Genomic DNA, 22,945 nt, shown 5'->3' on the forward strand with positions numbered 1-22,945 from the left:
TGAAGAGCACAAAGCCGTAGCGACCTTCCCCACCCGAGAAGCTGCTGAAAGCGACAGCGGATTAAAAAACCCACAGCAACCGCGATAACGCTCCAGCCCTTCCATCTCCAGACACATCAGCCCATAATAATCAGAATGATAACAACAAACTCAGGCTGGCGACACTCCCTCCTCCCCCTTTTCCGAGCAGCGTTTCAGCTCATCATTTCTAATACTCGGGGAAAGAACCAATTTGCACTTTCCGCGCCGGTTACGCACTCCGAGACTCCCTGAACGCAGCCCCCAAACACTGACTCATCTCTGATCCGGATGGCAAAGCAGATATCCGTGTAAAAAGTACATTTTCATCTCGATAGACAGTGTTGCAGGTGCTGTTTCCTGTCACCCCCCCAAAATTGTTGTTAATCCTTCTCCTCCCACAGCAGCAGCTCACGCTCTCAGCGAAGCATCGCTGCTTTTGCTCAGCCTCAAGTACCTGTATGTGGCACTTTGCAGACACAGGAGCTGCACACAGATTCAAGTAAATGCCTTTTCCTCTGCCCATTTTTTAGATCCTGTAATGAACAGCAAGAATTGTAAAGGCAGCTGATGCTTAGGATATGAAGAAAATCTTAAATCAGGAGGAAAAAAAAAAAATCCAACACATGCAGCCTTTTATTTATATATAGGAAGTTGAACCATTCTCAACATGGCTTGTAACTGCACCAACAGCTTTTGTACAGTGCAATACAAAGCATCTTAGTTCGAGTCAAGAAAAAGAAAAATTAGTGTAACAGAAGCAAAGAGCTCCATCCGTGAACCACTACAGCTGTTGGAGAGCCCCCGCAGGAACCAAGAACAGCATTTCAAGGGAAAAACCAAAAATAATTGCCCAGCATCCTCCAATAAATGTAGTTTTGCCAGGGTTGGCCACATCAGTCTGTGCTTGACTACGATTTGGGGACTAACAAAATTCCATCTAAGTCACAGAACGAAGCAGAGCACTGCAGCGACGGACTTCTCGCCACACTGCTCCCTTAACATGCATTGTGGACACAACTGCAACTATTTTCCTTTACCTTATACTCAATCTTCCAGACTGAATTCAGAGTTCCTTAACTGAAGTCTCCAAGGTGTTCAAGTGAAGAGCAGCATATATCCTTCCAGCTGTGCACAGCTGTAAGCAGTCCCATGCTCTTCGGTTTTAAAATTGCTAATTCCAGTTCAACACAGCCTGCACAAAGGGATGTGTTTTGGAGGAGGAGTGGCTTTTTTTCTTTTTTTACATCTTAAATAGCTGACAGCTAATCATACCACTTTCTTCTTCAAAATATTATTCAAGGTGAGAACGCATGGTAATCGGAGAGACACAGATCACCACGTAGCATGTGCATTCACTTCTGGAAGCAGAGATAAAAGTTAATTAAATACTCATTTAATTTGAATTAAGATTAATTCACTCTACTTGAGCTGATCAAAACCTTAAAGCGAAAGGTATACTGCATAGAGTGGTAGCCTTTTGTTATTTAAGCTTTCCTGAAGATGCATTAATTGTGTAGTCTAATACATACACATAGGCCTTTTTCAAATCATCTGCTTTAGCTCTCAACAACTTCTGTTTCCCGAAGATTAATGCAGGTGACTGAACAAAAGGAGAATCCTGTCCTGGTCCTCCATGGACAGGACGAGTGCTTCAAGAGCTCTCCAGACACATAAGAGACACCTATACGACACCATGTAGTCCACAAGTTCTGTGCACCCCAGAGTGACAAAAAGACCAAAGAAAAGCGACGTAGAGAAAGAAACAGAAGAGATCCAAGCTGAAAAGTACAAGTCTGAGAATCATCCCCATTCCTACTCAGTGCCAGGGCAAGAGCAGAGCTGATGGAGACCTGAATACCCATCTCCTTGTGTTAGATCAATCTCTCATCCAAACACAATGCTTTCTGCTTAGCACAGCTCAGCCCTATAAACACCCAAAGAGAATGCTTCTGTCCTCCTCCACCACGAAATCCCTCCTGCTGTCCTTGTCCCTGTCACCTCAACAGGGGCTGGGGGTCCTTCCACTTTGCTTTTTCTTCCAAGAAACCACCAGGAGTCACCAGCAATTCAAAGCTACAGCTACAGATAGAGCAGGGCTCCTGCAGTAAGGCGAGCCCCAGCAAACTGCTTGGAATTTATTTACTTATTTATAGTCAGGTTCTACTTGGACAGATGACATTTTAATCTCAAAACTGGAAAGAAACACCACCAGGTGAAGGGGAAGGAATTACCATCCAGGCTAGGTGGATTTGAACAGATTGAGAGGAGATGTCTCGGAGCTTAGATCCAATCAGCACATGTCAGGGGGTTTTGTGGGATAGGTTTTCCGTTACTTAGTCCAGCAGGCTTCCTTTCGGCGTCTCTGCAAACCACTTTGCATTTCCCAGCCACCCTCACTACGTAAGCCCAGTTCACAGCAAGCCACCGAAAGCAACCCTGGTCAGCCAAACCACCTCCTCTTTTTCTGCAGGAATCGCTTTGTCTACATAAAAGTCAACTAGCCTCCTACTAATGGAGAAACTGGAGCTTAACGCTAATTCTTCCTGCCTAGATTGCTGCTTATAGACAGTTTTAGTCTGTATTTTCAGCAATCCACGCACACAACTTCCTCTAAAGTAGACTGGATCTGCGTATCAGATGGAAGATATATTTGTGTGCCTAAATCAAGATGTAGACAGTCAAATACATATCTCACTAAAGAAAAAAAAACGTGAACCACTGAGAACAGTTTAAGAAGATAAGGATTCTTGCTGAAGTCCCAGCTGGTGCAAGATGGACACGAGTTGATCTCTCTACCTGAAGACCAGCCCCAGTGTTCCTGTCTTTACACACAGAAACAAACTGATAAGTTTTATAACCATTAGACAGTGACCTCTAAAATTGCATTTGGGAATCCTGTGGGGCAAGAAACATTTTCCAGGCTGGTGGATTTCTGCAGTCAGCTCCAGGACTGAACTGGTATTCCAACCTCTAGCTGCATCAGAAGGCTGAAACAATAAAACCTGTAGTTACAAAGAGCTCCCTCCCCACCAAGGTGCAGAGTTCTGTACAACATCCTAAAAGCAAATTAAAACATAATAAAAACAATTAAACATAATGACCTCTTGGAATGCAAACACAGAAGTACAGTAAGGAGCCCTGACATACAGGCAGAAACTGGCTCAGATGGTGAACATGGACCCTTGGAAACGTCCTTCTACAGAGGGAACACAGGATGGGCCAACGACTATGATCAGAGACTGGTATTCAGGTTGGAATCACAACACTTTCCAAACAGGGAAATGACAGCCCAGAACGCCGATTTTCAAAGTCAACAGAATTTCAATAGCAGTCGATTTGGAAGACAAACTGACCAAAAATCTCCTTAACACAGGCTATAATTAGAAGACGTATCAGCCAGTTCTAACTAACAAAAGAAACTCCACAGCTTTTAAGATGATCTTCCTTAATTCTCACAATATTGATCCATTGATGAGATACAACTGGGAAACCAACATATTGAGATAGAAAAAAAATACAGAATACCAGCTGCATCAATAGCAACAAGGACTTTCAGAGATGTGACACTATCCTCAGCATCTCACCTTCCTTTTTATAGCTGCCATGGTTGTACCTGCTCGAGCACATTGGGCATGTGTAAGGATCAAATGGTAATGAAGGACGGACAAGCCTTTTAACCAAATTGGCTTGGCAGTAAGGCTGCAATTTTCGCACAGCTCATTAGTGGTGACTTTTTATGGAAATGTATGCTGAAACAAAACCAAAGGCATCTAACAACTACATGTTCTGCAAATAGATTCCTTGATTGAAAAGAAATGGCTCTCTATTATTTGCCAAAAAAAAAAGAAAGGAACAAGAAAGGGAGAAAATGAAGGTTTTAGGAAAGAAGAACCACAATGAGACTCCTTCAGAAGGTACCCTCACACTACCATGCTGAGACTTTCAGGTATGGTTTTCAACACCTTCCACCTGTCACATACAGCAGCCCACAGCTCAGACAGGTACATCTCAAACAAATATCCAGTTCTAAACACCACGAAAGCAGAAGCGATATGAAAATCTCACAAATTCTTCAGTGCTTAAACCAGGCTGATCCCCAGGGCAGCTGTGCTGCGAGGGCAGTAGCGGTGGGACCTCCTTGACAGCCAAGTGTCCCCATATTGTAGCTGAGCAAGTGTCACTTGATGTTTAAATGCTTAATACTGGATCCTATTTGCAAAGCATTAGCATTCCTACTCTCCTGCGTCTGCACTGATTGATCTCATTTGCATATGCAAATCAAATGCCAGTATGAGGCACTTAATATTCCCTCAACTTCATTTAGTGCTGCAGCAACACGGGTCAATATCTCACTCCATCCTCTAGTACGTGGGGAGGGTTCTAGCTGAGTCAGCAAATGCTAATAAGCTTTGCTGCTTTCAAGTCTTCAAATCAATTAGTAGTATATTAAGGCAGACTTGCTGGGAGCTCATTTAAGTAATAAAAATCTTTTGTATAGCTAAAAAGAAAAATAACAGGAAGGTTGACCCTTCCTTCCCCAGTTCCCCAGGGAGCTGCTTTAATCTGAAGTCACAGCGTAAAGCAACGCATCTGCCACAGCTTTACGGAAACAGGGCGCAGCGCTGCCAGCTTTGCTGGCTTCGGGGGGACAGCAGGAAGGGCATCCAAAAAACGCCCAGGTCTTCACTGCAGGTCTGTCCCCTACTCTTGTTTGAACAATGTTAACGTACACAGGCAGCAAGAGGAATTCAGAGCAGCATATCCACAGCCGCCAACCCCCTGTCCTGGCATCCATGACATTAATCCCACGCTGCAACGGCACCGACATTTGCAGAGCGGTGACTCCAGGCTGTCACAGCACGAAAACTCCTACCAAGTGGCACGGGCTCTCCAGTACTAACACCACGATCTTCTGGGAACAAGCACTGGCACGAGAAGCTGCACAATCATCTTAAACAAATGGTCCAACAAACCCCAGCCTGCAGCCTCCCTGGCCCCATCCACCGACCGCAGACCCATCGAAACCCCCCACCCAAACCCACACAGTTGACTCCCCCACCCCGACTGGTGCTCAGCACCAGCAATGCTCTGCAATTAAGTGACTGCATCAAGATGATCCATTGAACTCAGAGCAAACCCAGTTTACACCAGCTGAGGGTCCATCCCAGCACCCCTCCATACACCACTATCAGTCCCAGGCTCACACCCACCCAACAGCAGATGAAGCCCAGAGAAGGCAACTGATTGAAGTGGAGCTTTAAAGGCATTTCCCCTCACTTGGATGCAGCTCCTGCAAGTCACCAGGGCCCAGAGCTTGCTGCTTTAAGTCAGTGCTACAAACAGCACCAGCCACACAAGCACTTGACCTTGAAGCACTCACGAGAGACTCTCATTATTCCAGACAAACTGCAGCTCCGCTGGCACAGAGCTCATCTCAGCTCTGTGCACCAGGAGGTATTTGCACCTGATTTCCCCCCACCTAAAGAAAAGTAGTGCCTGTTCATGAACAAGGGCCAGCATCCCCAGTCATACCTCCCAGGGCAATGTCACAGCCAGCGCAGCTATTTACGTTTTATTTCTTCATCTTCTAATCGAGATTTTTGCTTTATGAGTGTCCGAGTACCTGGTGTAGCACCAAGCTCATCAACACTGCAAGGGGCAAACACACGGCTTGTTTGCTTGATGTTACTTCAGCAGATTTATTGGACATCATCTGCAAGTATCAGACTGAGCAGCACTTACACTGGTTCCTGCCAAGGCTGTGAAAAATAATTGAGTCACCACTGTCATGCCAATTTGCCATTCATTTCCCTTTCAAGGCTGAAATGCCACTGATGACTGGAATATGCTTCTGTCCATAAGAACAGCTTCCTCTACGGAACAAAACGGAGTAAACATACAGACAAATGAAAATAAATAGCAAAACAGGGTTTACAAGCCAACTTCAGACTTACTCAGGTGGCGTTTTGCCCTTTAGAAGTCGTTCATAAATAACTCATCTCGATCACTACCAAATTCTGAAGAAGTCTTTTTTTTTTAACATCACAGCTAAGACAAAGGTGTATATTCACTACCAGGCCAACACCAGTTCTCCAGTTCTAGAACAGTCCAGTAGCAAAGGACAGCAAGAAGCACTGGCAAGACCTCAGGCTAATTTGGGATATAAAGCCCAGTCAACTGACTTCGGCCGGATACGTTTATTTCTCTCATCAAGTTCACATCCACCGCTCCAAAGACGTGACTGAACACAACAGTTGACTGTGCAAAATCACTTGTTTCCAATGTGCATATGGTGCATTAAACAGTAGTTGCACACTGCAAACAGCTGATGACAAACAGGGACACAGCTCCAGAGCAGAGATATTGTGAACAGACTCCGAAGAGCAGCCATAAAAAAATTCTGAAACCATATGATGGGCAAAACCAAATTTTTTGCATTAGGTAGAAAACACTTAATTGGAGAGCAAATCAATCCAACACTCTCTGCTTTAAATCTAATTATAAAGCTACTTCCCTCTTCCAGGTGCTGCCCTGTGTAAAACCACCCTGTCACTCAATATTATTGACAACCCGCATCGCCCTCCTGCTCGCTGGGTGTCATGGCTGATCGTGCAGCCCAACTACCAACACCTTGCAAACACGGGGCAAACAAAAGCACCATGTGCTGAGTAGCTGTGTGGTTTGGCACAGCTTGGACAGCACGCCACGCACACGTCCTACCAACCCTCCAACGAGGGCGGTGAGCACCGCCCTGCCTTCTCCTGCCCTCACCTCCCACCACGCTCCAGGGAACAACTCTGCCAGATGTTCCAGCACAGACGAGCAGGAGGCAAAGCTGCTGCAGGGGATGTTATCCTTCAGCTATTTATCCTGAGACAGTGTCACTGCATCGCTGCCTCCCTCTCCAGCAAGGCTTGAGCTTTCCCTGCTTCCCTCCGGGTTTATTGCTGCTTGACAGGCAGCAGTGACAACCAAAGGGATAACACCTTGGGATCGTTCCTGTCCTTTCTTTCAGGCACAATGCTCGTTGCAATCAATCATGCTTTTTTAATCCCCATGTATTAAAGTGGATTGGGGCATTTCAGACACAAGAATATCAACATTCAACCACTATCTGTGGAGCTCTTGCTTTGCTTCAGGAACAATCAGTTCTTTTACAGTTATTTGGAAACAGCAACATGACTCAAAACAAGTCAACTCATCCACAAGCCTGCTAAGATATAAACTATAATACTCACTGTCACTATCTTAAGAAGGGCATGAGGCCAGTACAGTCAATTTAGGATCTCAGCTGCTGATCTCTCTGGCTGGTTTGAATGCTCTAAGCAAGTTACTGCAGCAAAATAAACTAATCTAATTCTGCGTACCAAAAATTGTTACGAGAACTCCTGGGTCATCTTCTATTGTTCTCTGCTATTTCACCACTTCTCCCTATGCTGGGCCTACATATAAAATCCGAGCAATTTCTCTTTACAGCACTCATGTAATCTGTAACCTTCAGGATTTAAATTCTTCAGGAGGGTTTTTTAGGTTCTGCAGTTCCACAATACAAGAGACGGGAAGTTTTCTAAAACTTAAATTAATTACAACTTCGAACAAATGGAAAAGAATAATATGTAATGAGCACAAAAATCTTCACTTTAATATTTTTATCATCAATTCAAGCCAACTAATTCCATCAGCACGTTTTCAGATGGCCAACAGTATTTTGTACCAACATCCCAGAAGGCACTGGAGCTCAGGCTGCTGCTCTGGGATAGCAGTGTAAAGCACAGCCAGGTTTCCCTGTTTGCAAACAAACTAGGGAGAGCTGAAAGATGCTGAAAGGAACAAACCAACTCATGCATCTCTGCTGCAATCATCTGCTGTGAATTAGTTTAAAACAGTAATGAACATCAAAGTTCAGTGCTAAAGCCTCTTAGAGACGAAGGGGCGGTTTGAACCCACTGTTTCAGAGTGTTGGCACATTCACAGAAACACCATTTTATAGCTTCCCATGCTGTTCTCCTCCATAGCTTTACCACTACAAACTGTGAGGGCTACAAACTTTTTTTTAATTAAAACTTTAATTCTTGAGCACAGCTCTTTAATAATGAAAAGTAACAGGGCGGACTCAGCATGGAGCTCTGGCCGTTTCCCCAGTTACAACCACCACTGAAGAACAAACCAGCACAGTCTCATGCTGCTCCAGCCCAGAAAAGCAGAGCACTCTTCACTTGAAACTCAGAAGAAATTTTAAAACAATAAATATTGTCTAAATGGAAGACACCATCAGTGTGCCAGACTCATTTTGTATTTAGCTCCTCATTAACACTCAGATTTGGGACATGTCCTTAAACATTCCCAAGCACCAAGCCACTCTTGTGTGCCTGAAGCTAAAGCAGCACTGCAGAAGCAAACCAGCAATGACTGTAATCCCAATTCCTCATCCCAATATAAACGTTCTCTATTCTTTTTAAAGGAAACCCACAACGCCATCAGATTCACCACCAACTCACCACTATCTGCTGACTCAGCAAAACTACCTCCCATCAGCACCACATGCTGGTCTCCCTTCCCAGCACGACCCTAACTCAGTTTGTGGGATACAGGAGGAGAAGGGAGAGATCAGCCCGAGGGAGACAATGCTAAATCTTTCCCAGGTCACAACCCATACTAAAATTAGAAGGCACAGCAAATGAGAAGAACAAAAGTCACTAAGGCAAGGTACATTAAGCACAGCAGATAAGGACAAAATGACAAAAAGTGCAGGAGCAGTTGACTGAATGGAAAGATCTATGTCTTAAAACAGACAAGTGCTAAAAAGGTACTGCACAGTCCTTAAAAGCTTTATGCCACACACTCAAAATGCCCAATACTACACAGACCAAAGCAGAAGCAGCTGTTAGAGTCAACACACCGGCATCCAGATCCACACATTTAAGGCCATTCTGGGTTTGAACACACATTAAACCACCTCTTGAAGACATTCAACCAGGTAACATCAAATTTCCAGAAAAAATGAGCAGCAGAACAAGACTCAGAGCTCCCCTGCTTCCTACTGCCACCAGAACCAAGGTTAATCTGTACTTTGCTGCAACTCAGGATTCACATTTGTTTGTCTTAGTCTGAGAAAGGACAAAAGCATCAAGCCAGTAAATTCACCAAGGACCCCGTATGCTTCACATTACGATTTAGGTACTGAGAGAACTGGGACCCAGCTGGACATTTAAATGAACTCAACACGGTGTTCTCTCAGAAGGCAAATTAGTGTAAAAAGTACATTCAGTTATAGCTTTAAAAATGTTAGCCTGTTGAGTACCAGCCTGGCAGTTCTGAAATTTATTTACACAGAGGGAGGACATGCTTTGAGCAGCCACTGGGCAAGCACAAGTCACCATGTAGCCACCGACCAGCCCGCAGGGACAGCGTGGCCACCCATCATCTCCAGGAGGCTGCTCCCAGCTGCTGCAGCACCCATCGCTCCAGTTTCTCTTGAAGCTGCAAGAGGTGATTTGAAATATCTCAACTGTTACTGAAGGACTTTCTTGCAGCCCAGTGAATCTGATCCAAACCATCAGAGCCCAAGTTTTACTCACAGCACAAGCAAATTAGAGCCGATTTTTCAGAAATTCTTCCCAGAGTTTTATATTAGACTCATTTTCAAAAAAACGAAGGATTCGTGCACCTAAATTCCTCCACTCTCGTCTTTGAAAAATTGGGAAATAATGATCTCATTTATCAGAAGACTTAAAAAAAAAAATGCACATTCCCCAAAGCCTTAGGGAATCCTCATTTTACTTTTTTTTCTTCCCCCCCAAGGACAGCATTGGTCTTTACCATAATCAGAAACTGATTTGAACAGTTACTTGTTACAAAAAATCTTGACTGTGTTTCCTAAGGCAAAAATCAAACTGATCAATTTGTCTTTCATTAATGGGGCAACTGGTACTGTAAATGACAGACTGGGAAACAGAAATGAAGCATTTTCACAACTTGTGCACAGTGGCAATACATCCAGAGAGCAGCAGAGTCAGGACATTTCGTTCAGGTTTAGCAAAAGGAACGGTCAAAGGGACAGGAACCAGTTTTTAATTCTATTTTCTAAATATGTATGCATAACTCCACAAACAGCCCTCTGAAGAATGAGATATTTGTGCTTGAGAAAGAGGAGGGTATTTATTAAGAAGGAAAACAGCACCATTTGCTTGGGGCTGTTCCCTCTGTATTTAAACACTTCTAATTTCTTAAAATAAGCAGTGTTCTTCTAGGCATAATTGTTTCTTTTCAATCAGGCACTTAGTGTTTGCAGCTATCAAATTTGTTGCAGCTGTAATCAAACACCATGTCTTGGGAAGGAAAAAAAGTCTTCACCTACTGCTAAATCTTGCTGCATCACACAGCATTGCTTCAGCAGCAAGAGTCCAGAGTCCAAAACACCCTGGTTCTCTCCAGGGGTTTCTAACTGAACTTTGCTTTTGGGGGAAAAAAAAACCAACCATCACCACCACCAAAGAAAACAAAATTAAAACTGTAAGAATTACATTGATGAGGATTCCTAAAAAAATATATTCAATATCATTTCATGTCTTATGTAGCACTTTCATTGTTAGAACACAATCACCATGAATGAAAATACACTCTCATATGAGAGAGAGAGAAACTGAGGCACAGCACAAAACTGACTTGAAAATATCAATACAGCAGGTCATGGACAAAGTTAAAGTGAGAATCCAATTCTTTCCTGTTCCTACTAGCAAAGAGGAGGTTTGGGTATCTTTCCTTAAATCTCTTTCTATTTTTCATACCCTCAGGACTAACGAGGCAGCCAAGAGGTAACGGTTTACAAATAATAATGCAATTTTGTATCTAAATTAGTAAACTGAAAAAACACCTGCTATTCATCACGAGCTGTTATTAGCATTATTGAGGAAATGACGTGAATTTATATCAATTTTCCTCTTATTGTAAAAGACTTGCCCAATTTATTTTAAATGTCAACTTACTACGTATTCATCAGGCATGCAGCAGCAGTGATTGTAATTAATTTCACATTGTAGTCTAGGCATGTGCCTTAATATTAGCTTCACACATCTTTCAGGGGAAGCAATAAGTGGAAGCATTGGTCATTTTTGGTCATTAAATCTTCAGGAATATTTTTCACGAGATGAGACTGTCAAGATTCACGTCCCAGTAGAATTCTAACTTATTTATAGCTGTCTCTACTTTCAAATTCTCCTATAGTTGAAATGAAACGCAAGAATCAACAACAGCTGGTTAGGATTTTTAAAAAGAATCATTTAGTTAGAAAAAAAGGAAAAAAATCCCAGAGTCTGAGGGTGAACAAGGCTAATTGTGAAATCATATTGAATTCAAGGGACAGTACAACAGGAAACAAATTTAAGGATGCTAAAAGCATGAAAGCACTTAATTTAAATATTTTCTAAAGCGTATGTTCTGAAATGGAGCTTCACAAGAACTGCTTACATTTAATAAAAGAATCTCTTAAGTAAAAAAATTACCTTCAGATCAAAGTATTATATTTAAGTGCACATGAAATTTTCTGTTCTCTCCATTCAGCAAGAACAACGGACAATTTCTCATTCCCAGTCACCCTGCAGTGGTTGCCCCCGTTTCTTTTTCCAGATCATGCACTTAATTATTTGTGCCCATCCAGTCACGTCTCCTCCCAAACTGTGCCACTGCTCCGGGTTTTCCCATACTCACACCACCACCACCAGCAGCTCCTGGGCTCTGTTTGCATTCACCAACGCAAATTCACAGCAGCATGGATGACACGGAGCCATTCTGACCTTGTTTTGCAACTTGGAAGCTGGGAACCCAGACTATTCGACCCACAGGAGATCGTGCAGAACCATCTGCCACCACAACTGGGCAGAGAAGCTGCGACCTGGTGCCTTTAACCCAGAGATGCTGCACCCCCAAACAGCATTATCTTCACTTGCACCCATGTCTGCTCCTGGAGAGATGGCTGGGGAAGAACATCAGCCTGTTTGTTCTCAACGCTGCCTTTCACAGGAGCAGAACAACTATAAAATCCCCATTGTTTACTGGGTTTTGAAACATTATTTGGCATCAAGAAAAAAAAAATCACAAACAAACAGTAAGAGGTTGGAGAACATGAAGGATCAGACAATGAGAGCAGACAGGAACAAGCTGGCAACACACACCAAACTAAATGAAGAAAGATGAGGAAGTCAGATAATGAGGAAAAGAGGATTAAGGAAGATCTAGCAGCAAGGCACAATAATATATAACCAAGTCAGAAAACTGTGAGCTGGAGAAGGAAGCATCACAGCTCAGCAGCCCCGGAGCTGGCTATTCCTCAAATTCCACTGCTGCCTCTCTGGCACCTGCCTTACCTGGGGCTGCAAAAAAGCTCTGCAGACTTCCCGAAACTCACTCTGCCTATCTGTTCCTAAAGCATCCCTAAACTTCCCGTGGTGGAAACGTTACTTAAGAGATTCCACCACCACTGCACACAAACGCTCTTTTTTAGCCACCGAAACGTACAGCTGAACCATGTGCCCTGAAACAACCAGAAAGGAAGCAGCATATGTACAGGTATGAGCAGGAGACATCTGTGGTGTTTTCAAGAAATTGCTTGTAAGAGATCTTATCATGCAGGCATCATACTAACCAGATAAGCCAGGAAGATGTTAACTCAGAGATAAAGCCAACCTCAATTTATGTATTTCCCAGAGGGCTGGGGTAGGGCAGACATCAGCATAAGCACAGAGTTTTCTCATCACTTTGATGCCTCCAACTATGTGCTTTCTTCTTGTCCCCTTTAAAAAAAGTTCTTGAGATCTTTTGTTCCGATTTTAAAATTATGTTCCTTTTGCTGCATTTCCCAATGATTGCTTCAAGGGAGGAGAATAATGAACATGCTTTGATAGCGGATCATAAAGGAGCCATTTACTGCAAAGATTCTGATGCATTGTTCTATCTTTAAACATGAATTATCGAATCACAAGCTATTCACCGAGTTGTAGATTACCAGTGAACTGGAAGGGCATTACAGCAGCAGCATGTCCCTTGGATCAAAAACACACTTACTGCCCCCTTTGGCCTTAGTTAACAACAATCCAAATAGCAAGTAGCTTGTTTTGAGGTAGGCTTAGAGCAGCATGTTTAGCAAGGCTGCTCCTCTCCCTCTCAAAATGAAGTTTTCATTTGCACCAGTGCTCCCTGTCACTCATTTACACCAATGCTCCATGTCGCTCGGCAGCTCAGGTTAAGTTTTCAGTACATTTCTTTTTTTCCCCTGGAGATGCACTCAGTTACTCACTTTAAAACCTCCTAATCACCAGTAAATAAGCTTGAGATAATTTAAAATATATGTGACTAAAGGGCAGCCCTGGAACAAGCCTTTGTACAAGATTACCTGCTAAATCAAGGTAATAAAAAAAATATTAAGAAGTGTATAAGTAACCATGTGTAAATGCCAAAAAATGAACTCTAAATGTCAAGAAAGCACAAAACCAGCTACACATTCTCTATCACATAATTTGGGAGCAAGGTACTGGCATGTTTACTAGACACAATGATTGACACATGTTCTAGCAGAGATTCTGCAGATGGGCAACAGGATCTGCCTTTCCTCACCCCACTGCTGTGCTCACCCTGTCCCAACAGCCACCACACACCACCAGTATCCCCAGTAGGCACCTGCCCTGCGAATAAGCAGAGCGTGGTCCTCGACTGAGATGAACTTCAAGGCCACTGCCCAGCCATGCTGAGCACCTGCTCACGCACCGATCACTTCAAGACTAAAAAATGTCTTAGTGTCAACTCCTGCCTCAAGGCAAGGCAAAGGTTTTAATCAGAAATTAGAGGGTATTTAAACAGAATTCTTCTGAACCTGAACAATTGTCAAGTGCAGAAAGCGCTGAGCGACTACCACATCATCTAAATGAAGGCATCTGCTTGCTTTAATGTATTGGGTAATTGTCCAGTAGGACTCATTACCAAAAATTATCATTAAGGCTGAGAACTTCTAAGGACTCCAAAGAAAAACATTTACAGGGATAGGACCAATGTTCTAGGTTCAATAATCACCATAAATGCCTCTCAAATTTTAACATGGTTAATTTGTCATTTCCCCAGCAGCACCAGCTCATATTACAACCATGACCTGCCGCCTTCCATTAACAGTTCTCTCCTATCTGATGACTTCCCACTGCCCAAGGTTTCCTGAAGCTACCAAGCCTTCACATACAATCCTTCACCTCCACAACTACTCAACACCACACGTTGTTTGTAACAAGAGACACAGGAGGTGAATTTAAACACTTAGGGAGGAAGGTGCAAGGAAAAGAGATAACAAATGAGTGAAGGTAAAGGGAAAAATACTCTAACATCTGAGCATCCTGTGCTCTGCACTCCTCACTGTCTCAGCTGTAAATAAGAGTGGCTACACAGAGCACTGCACTTGCTGTAATCCTGCAGATTCCACTGTCAAATCCCACATTACCCTTCCTTCTCAGTCATTCTAGCTTGGCTCTTAGAGTAAGCTTTTAAAGATGCTTTGAGCACAGATGCTGAGAGGAAGAGTACATTACACTTAAAAGGAATCAGCAATTTGAGTTCTGAAAAAAACAGGTCAAATTCCACAAGAACCAGGCACTCCCATCTTGGATTCAGCGTTTCCATATTGCATATTTCCCAGCTGTAACTCTGCCCCTTAGTTTCACATCCTCCTATAAGCCCAACGCAGATACGATTCAAGGCAATGGCTGAACTGGGCAGACTCACCTTCATAGCTCGCCTGGAAGCCTTGAGCACTGACCGCGTAATCACTGACGAGCCACAGGGACAGCACGACCCCCGTACTCACAATGGGAGCAGGCAGCTGGAAACCCGTTAACCTGGAAGAAACCAAGAGGAAGGTTACACTCACCACTTCTGCCTCTGACCTGCCAGCAAACAGAGGAGTGGGGCAGCCGCCACTTTGGCCAACACACCACAGTTTGAAGTGGGGAGCTTCAGAGCCGAAGAAAGCCCAATAAACCCTGGGCAAACCCGTCCTGAGCTTTTAACATCTTCTGCTCTATCAGAATAACTAATAATGTAGTTCTTCATTGGCTGTATTTTAAACCAGTCCTCTTCACACCTTGGTCAAGAACAACATCTGCTCCGCAGTGCTCTGCTAAGCCCAGCTCTGGTCTCGGAGCAGCCACTGAGCCCTTCAGAGGAACTTTCCCCATCCATGAAATAGGAGCAATATTTAAGGTCACTGAGTGAGCCCAAGATGTTATTCAAATAAGGCTTGTAACACATTTTGAGAACCTTGGGAGTAAAAATATTAGATGAGAATCTGAAGCATTATACTAGCAACATCGAATTGAACACAAACCAAAATAGCTATGAGGACAGGCAAAAAAATGATGTTACCAATTAATTAAAGCCCAAAGTGGCTGTCTTCAGAGTATTTGCTCTGTAGTTTTACAATGGATAAGGCTTGAAGTTTCCAGGAATCCTCCCCAACCCCCATCCAACTGTCCCTGCAAGAACAACCCCAAGGATGGCACTTTTCATCCTACATCCCAGTATCTAATATGTACCACAGCGAAATTGTGACAGTTAACACCTCTTTACTCACTGAGGAAATTAAAGCCCATAGACAAAAAAAATCATTTGCACAAGATGATCTAGTAGATGCAGTGCAGCAACCACCTGGAACACAGGCACATGCCCACAGGTCAGAGCAGAAAGAGCCATACAACAGGTGACAAGGACAGAAATTCAGATGCAGTCTCCATGGTCTGATAACTGTCCTAAAACCAGACTTCTACAAAACCACAGAAGCAGCAGCAACCAAAGGAACTCACTGCTGCACCGTATCATTGCGGATCAAGAGCATTCAAGCTGGATCACAAGGACACCAGCAGCACAGGATGAATAGGCTACAGTTAAGAAAAAGTTGAAAGCTTCTTACACACACACTCAGAGGTTTATCCCACATCTTTTTACTCAGCAGCTAGTCTTTCTTACTAAGAGGGCAAAAGATCACTTGTGATACAAAACACTCTGACCCCTTAAGAAGCACCAGTAAGTATATTTGATTCAGAGTATTTCCTCTCCTCATATTACACAGAATGAAAAAAAGCATCCATAGAACAAAACCAGCTCCTTAATTCTGGGGGCCACCATCCTCCCCCTGCCCACGGGCTCAGGTACCAGTACACCACAGTTTCCAGCCCCAGCCATTTTGCCTTCCAGTTGCCACCAGCTCCCTGGCAACTTCCAGAGACACCAAGTGAACTTCCCCACTGTTCTTACTGCAGCCCTGATTTAGTAAACCTAAATATTATTTCAAAGAGATTGAACTCGGTCTAATGAAAGCTGACATGCTCTGCCCGAGAACCTTATTAAAGCAAAATTCCCAGTTATTGGCAAAGTTCACACAGTTCCCTGCCAAGGATGGCAGGCAAGTTTTCATGTCAGCAAAGAAGCACTCACCCGCTCTCAGCACAAAATCCATTGTCTGTACGAGCTGGAAGAACAAGTAATTGCTCCTGTTTATTAAATGCAAAAGGTTCCAGGATTTTTAAGGATTCAAGATAGTTTTCCTGCACACTGAGGAAGATTACTATAGTTTTTATTAATTTATTTTGCAGTTTAATTAAAATGGCTTATTGAAACCTCATTCACTCAAAAAAATCCAGGAAATGCACGGACCGGTTTTATTAAAAATATACCATGGACAGTAGAACCTGTTCATTTTTCTTCCTATCTAATCACAAGACAGTGTTTTATCATTATCTAGGAATTAGTTAGCAGCAGTCTGTGCTTTTTATACCCAAAGTAGATCTGTTCTTTCTGAACTAAGCTTTTTGCATCGCGGATTCTGTTCACAGCCTGTGTACGAGGAGGACCACACTTTGCAAACGTTGCTTTTAATTTCAAGGCCATATTTACACATCTGCTGACCTGTAAGCAAGTGCACGTGTCCCACTGGAGTCAATGGGAGTTAAGCACTACCTGAAGCACACTGCCCTTAAGCATGTATTCGTATTTTCTAGTTACAGGGCCCTAAAAGAAAAGGATGGCCTGTGCATAAGGGCATGAAATTGTCACTCAGGGTTTGTTCTCAGTGCTTCTACAGATTCCACCTTGACTGAAGAGACAATTTTCATGGGAACCTCTAAAAATTAACTCACACACAACCATCTCTCCAGGCTCTTAACTTCAAGATGTTCATTTGTGTCTGTCTAGTGTCCCTGGAGCAAGCAGAAGAAAATGAGCTGCCTGACGGAGCGCAAGGTGACCAAACATTGTCTTCCCATTCAGATCAAACAGCTTTTCTGCCCACAAAAGACGAAAAGTGCCTCCATTTCCACTAAAACTAAGCTTATTCAGAAAGAAGCGGGAAATACTGCTCCAATAAGAAAAATATCTATACAGCAACTCCCACCCTCTATGCCACTAATTTCCATATCTCCTCCTGCAGGGAAAATCTGCACTAGAAATAAGATCAAATTCCTCTCATTCCTCACTGGAAGCAGCTGCAGTCAAAATAAGAGTTATTTCTCCTCTTATAAGCCTTCAACCAACGCATACAATTGAAGTTTTGCCACTGAGGTCCTCATCTTCTTCAAGCAAGAGCATAGGCAATATCCTCTTGAAGAAATAATGATTTAACGCAGCTCATGCTCAAATCACTCCTGTAAAACCTCAGCACTCCTGTTCCAAAGACCGAGGAACAGCCAAGCTTGGCAAGACACCCTGCCTAGTTTGGACCTGGCTGGTAAGCTGTCCTCATGCCTTCCTCCCTACATCTGCAGCCCAGGCAAACGTAAACCATGGGCATCAGCATGATGGCAGACAGAACATGAAATCATTCCCCAATGGCCTCATGCATGAAATAGTAATTCTGACATCACTGTTTAGTGTAGCAATAAAAAAATACATATAAGCTAATGAGAAAGAAAAGTAGCAAACTCCGTTCCTTGTTTTTATTAAGGGCCATAACAAGGTGAGGGCAGTAATAACAGCACAAATAATCATCTTGCATTTCTTCTGTACCTCTGGCCAAATGGATTATTGAGTGATTATCCCCTTAAGTTGCTCGGAGCCAGCACTGACTGTGTGAGATTTTCAATGTGTTTTTCATTGGCTTAAATCTGCTCCTACTGTGAGGAACCAAACTAAACCAGCGCCAGAAATACCACTTCATAAACTTGCCCTTGCTTTGCAGTACAGCAAAAATCAATAGATCAAAACAAATCAACACAGAAATCCTCTGCTCTATTTGCATCCTTCCTCATTCTTTGCCCCAGGTTTGCCACCAACACTGCAAACATTTCTGGTGCACAGCTCCCTGCTTGCAGCAGAACTGCAAAATCGGCTCCGCGGGACAGCTTTGCTAGAACCAACGCCAGTAAAAACCAGTTCCTGTTGTAACCACCATCTCTTTACAGGCTCTCTGCAGTTCCACATGCTGGGAACACCCCCAGCACACCCACAGCTGCCAAGGCTCAGGGTCTGGTGTGCAGCTCTCCACTTCACTGAGAGCTGAGCTGTCCCACCTCTGATGTACCATCATCTTCCTTAAAACCCCAAAATCCTTCCCCAATGGAAAACCATCCCATCCACCCATGAAAGGAGTCGAGCACCAGACAAAGACCCACTGACCACTCTGCTCAGCAGGTTCAACTCACAGCTGAACCCTTTTGCCCTAGAAAAAGAACCACCAGCCCAGGATGGTCCACATCTCAGTCCCTTTGCAAACGCTCTCACCTCCATCTGTTGCACGTTATACTGTCCCACTGTATCAAGTACAACTATCATACACTGTGACGCAGGCTCCCATTTTGGAGTGCAGGTGCCATAATTAAAACAGAGCACATTATTTTTCTGGTAGGATGCCCACCATCAGCTCAGGCTGCAATCAAAATAGTTATTGCAGCTGGCAATCCAACAGCCTTTAAAGCATAAACGCTAGAGAAGTGTCTCAGAACATCTAATGAAAACGCAGTGGATTGCATCGTTTAACCCAGCATTAAATTACACTATACCAGACTTCAGTGATTTTTTTCCTGCATGTAATTTAAAGGCATCTATTAAAGAAAATTTCCCATCAAATGAACCACTTTTCACTATATATAGTTTAAATGACACGGTTCCTTAAGCACTAGTCTGACACCCCTGCACTATCCCAGGACAATTTCCAAGCTAAATCAGGCATAAGGCACTGTGTTGAGAAACCAAGAGCTCAGAGGGAGTGCTGCCCTTTGGAGTGGTCACTGGCAGCCAGTCTGGATTGAGCAGGTGAGTCCTTTCACACCATGCACCCAGCTAACGAGGCAGCAGTCAACCCAAAGTCATCCAAAAGGTGCACCCATGAAGCATATGACTCATCCATTATTAACTGGGGCCAACAGAAAAAGCCCAATAACTTCCAATTGACTTTGAATCCAGTTTTACATGCCTTATTTTAGCTAAACAGCTGCCTCATGTGCACGTAGAAATAAGGAAACTCACTGGCTTCAGTGGAAGGCTATCTATACATTGTCTTTGCTCTGAAAAATGGGTATGAGGGATATTAACACTTGCACGTTCCTCAATCTTGACGAAAAGGATGCGTAAGCATTGTACTCCAGCTGCTGCAGGAAGAACACCTTCAGAAATACACATGGATTGTTTAAAAAAATTAAAATCTTAGCAGAAACTGGAAACACAGTTGCAGAGTCAATGGTCACTCACAGATGTCCTCAAGGCTGCTTCATGGAACATGAAGAATTATCGTACATCAAGAATAAAAACAATTGCAAGAGATCAGGAAATTTATCCACAGCAACCCACCCCACCTCAGATCTCATTACAGGTAGCAGGATTTGTTTCTTTAAAGACACAGTTGCTGGTGGGCGTAGGGTAGTCTATGAGGGGAAAAACATCTTGTGATTCCTATTAATATCTTAGTTTTCAAAATTATCTTTCATCCTGAAAGAGTTTAACATCTCCTCCAAATCATGGGCCGAATCCCAAGAGAACAACCGTGCATTTCAAATACTTTTTTTGCCAGCTTTGTAAGGTAGTAACATATAGATGCCCTAGGCACGAAGACTTCAAATACATGCAGTAAAACTGAAGCTGACAGGTCTGTTTCTCACATATTGTCTGCAAGATTCTGCACTAGCCCTGTCTCCAGGAGGGTTCTCCATACCACCATCCTCCTGCTCTCCAGCCAGTAACCTGCTCCAGCATCATTACGGCTCCTACCACCACCTCCTCCCAGTCCCTGGCACCCCTCAGCCTGGCTGTGCCCACAGGCTGCTGCCCCCTCTGCCTCTTCACACACCTGATCCCTTCTACTTCCAGCCAGAAGAACTGCATGGATCTCTTCCTCCATCCTCAGTAAATGCAGATGAAAGACACACCTGAGGACACAGCTGACACTGCAAGCATTTCCTCAGGCTTGTCTGGTTCACAGTTTTTCTCCCCAGCAGTTGTTAGTTTTTCCTCCCTTGCTCTCTGTGTTACTTCAATAAAGAAACAAGCAATTACTACGAGATGTTAGCTTGAATATTCTTCCAGCCATATTGACAGAAAAACTGGTACCAGAAACGTTCTCATTAATCATCAACAAAACAAGCAGAGCATATCTGAGAAGACTTCCAGCTCCTGCGTGCTGCAGACACTTAAAAGCCAGATCTGTCTGCAAGGCAGAACTCACTCCTGTTACTTAGACACTTGTCCTTTAATTTTGATCCCTGTAAGGCTGAAATAATGCTCTGGACCAAAAAAAATCTCAGCCAGCTTAAAAGGATATTGCAATGACATAACAGTATCAGTTCACATTTGGATTTACTCAGCTTGTTGGAACAATTTATACCCCAAACCAAGCTGCTTTTGTTTTTGAGTCAAGCTACAAACAGATCCTGAACAAATATCTTTCGAGGCACACTGCAAGCAGCAGTAACTCCTTGAATGTTGAACATTCTCTGTTCATATTTCACCAAGCAACTCCAAGCTACTTCAAGCTGCCAACCAACACCACATGTCCCAATTTATTCCATGCTACTTTCCAACCATCCCCTCTGCCCAACTGGTTGATAATTAAGTTGCTTCTACAATAATATAATCTATTAGCTCTGACAAACATTACTACATATTTTTCTTATCAAGACAGTAACAAGCATTAAGGGAACAAGAAAGCTTTCCTTGTCCCTTAAACTAGCTCATCATGACATGTATTACACCTGTATTTTTTTCAGAAAGTTCATCTAACACTTTGCAAACCGTTCTCAATCTAACATCCTACAACCCAACCCCACGTGCCAGCATGACTTAGGAATCAACTTCCCTTTCTTCCCTTCCCCAAGTCAAGTATAATTCATCAGCCACACGAGTCCCTTGCTTACCTCTGACCTGACAAAGGCTTCTTTACCCAACACGGTCACAGGGCTCAAATTCCAGCCTGGACGGATTCCTTCGCTCACTTAAAATGGGGTTTGGGTCAAATCCCACTAGAAAAGTGTTATTTCCAGAGCCTAAAGCCAGCACAGCCATCTCAAACACATGAGGTCTTCATGGCTCAAGCTGGGAACAGGGACTAAGCATCAAATTTCAATAAATTTAATTTTCCATAAAACGCGATAGAGTAGGAAAACCATGGACTTGAATTTATTTTATTATTTTTAGCATGTCTCTTCCATCCTGTACTTTCTCAAGTAGCAGTGAGATGCAAGCAGAACTCAAGACAAACTTTGGCATCTATGTGCTCCATCTCATTATTACAACCTGAGAAAACCCCGCAAATTCACAGGAAGGTTCACTAAATTTTAGTAACCTCTTGGCAAATCTGAGCGGATACTCAGAGTAAACAAAGACAAGTCTGGATATAAACCAAGTAAGGCTCAGCAGTGTCAATTCAAAACTTGGCAGTTTTAGGTTATTTCTGGCTTTCTTAAAAAAAAAAATCAGGGGTGTGAAATCTAGTAAATGGGAAAAATAAGTTCTCAGAACCTCATGCAAATCACACAAGGCTTATTACTAAATGCACTTCTGCACTCCAGTCCCCACCATATGCAACCCTGACCACTACTAAATGCACTTCTGCACTCCAGTCCCCACCATACGCAACCCTGACCACCCACAGGTCTTGCAGGGATGCTCAGAAGCCACAATATGAGCATATGGAGATTCCCAGATGAAAGGCATCAAGGATTCGATTTATGGCAAACAGGTACCATGGGACTGAAGATATAAACTGCCATCAGTTTTAAACAGTCATAGGTGACACAATCAAGCAAAAATTTTAATTATGGCTTTGTCAGTGTATGTGCTTACTACACACACACCTGTTCCTCCTGTTTTCTCTATCTGAATCTCAAGAAGCTAAAGCTCTACCACTGTGAAGAGCCAAGGCTGACATGCACAGTGAATCCAGGTCTCACCTGCCAAGACTGTGCATCCCTTTCACTCTTTATGCATACAAAAATCAGGATTTGAACTAGACTTTAGTCATCAGTATTGAGAGAATCTTTACTTCCCTCAAGTGAATATTAAGCCACAGCATCAGGCAAGCTCTGTTCTGCCTACGTGATCCCGGGACAGCCAGGTGACATCCAGCTTCAGGATTTCAGCATAGACTGCAGTCTCACTTCCCACCACAATACAGGTACGTCTACACTAATTCCTTAAGATTGTAATTTATAACACATCATAAAAGTTTATGGCAACAGATGAGAAGGATGCAGTAGAAATTCACTATCTACAAAGCTAAGACTTAAAAAGAAGCACCCAAATGGAACAAATGAACAATGCGAGTCGTCCTCCATAGCCAGCGCAGTCCAAAAAGTAGGTTAAGAAGAAATTGGATTTTTAGAAGATGCGTCATTTTAGAAGATACATCGTATGATGAAAAACCTGAAACAAATCCCATTGTTCCTGCTGACAAAGATTTATCCAAAAAGAC

The 22,945-nt window shown here is 43.2% G+C and overlaps 1 protein-coding gene across 1 annotated transcript in view; it reads right to left on the reverse strand.

Moving 5' to 3' along the window:
• The window catches only part of CSMD2 (CUB and Sushi multiple domains 2), a 287,646-nt gene that overhangs the window by 228,469 nt on the left and 36,232 nt on the right, over positions 1 to 22,945 (reverse strand). Inside the window, exon 3 of the mRNA XM_086626228.1 lies at positions 14,779 to 14,891. Coding sequence (XP_086482354.1) covers positions 14,779 to 14,891 — 113 coding nt within the window. The remainder of the gene's footprint in view (positions 1 to 14,778; positions 14,892 to 22,945) is intronic.

The sequence above is a fragment of the Tauraco erythrolophus genome, chromosome 24, assembly GCF_009769465.1.
Source record: "Tauraco erythrolophus isolate bTauEry1 chromosome 24, bTauEry1.pri, whole genome shotgun sequence".
In the NCBI taxonomy this organism is placed as follows: Eukaryota; Metazoa; Chordata; class Aves; order Musophagiformes; family Musophagidae; genus Tauraco; species Tauraco erythrolophus.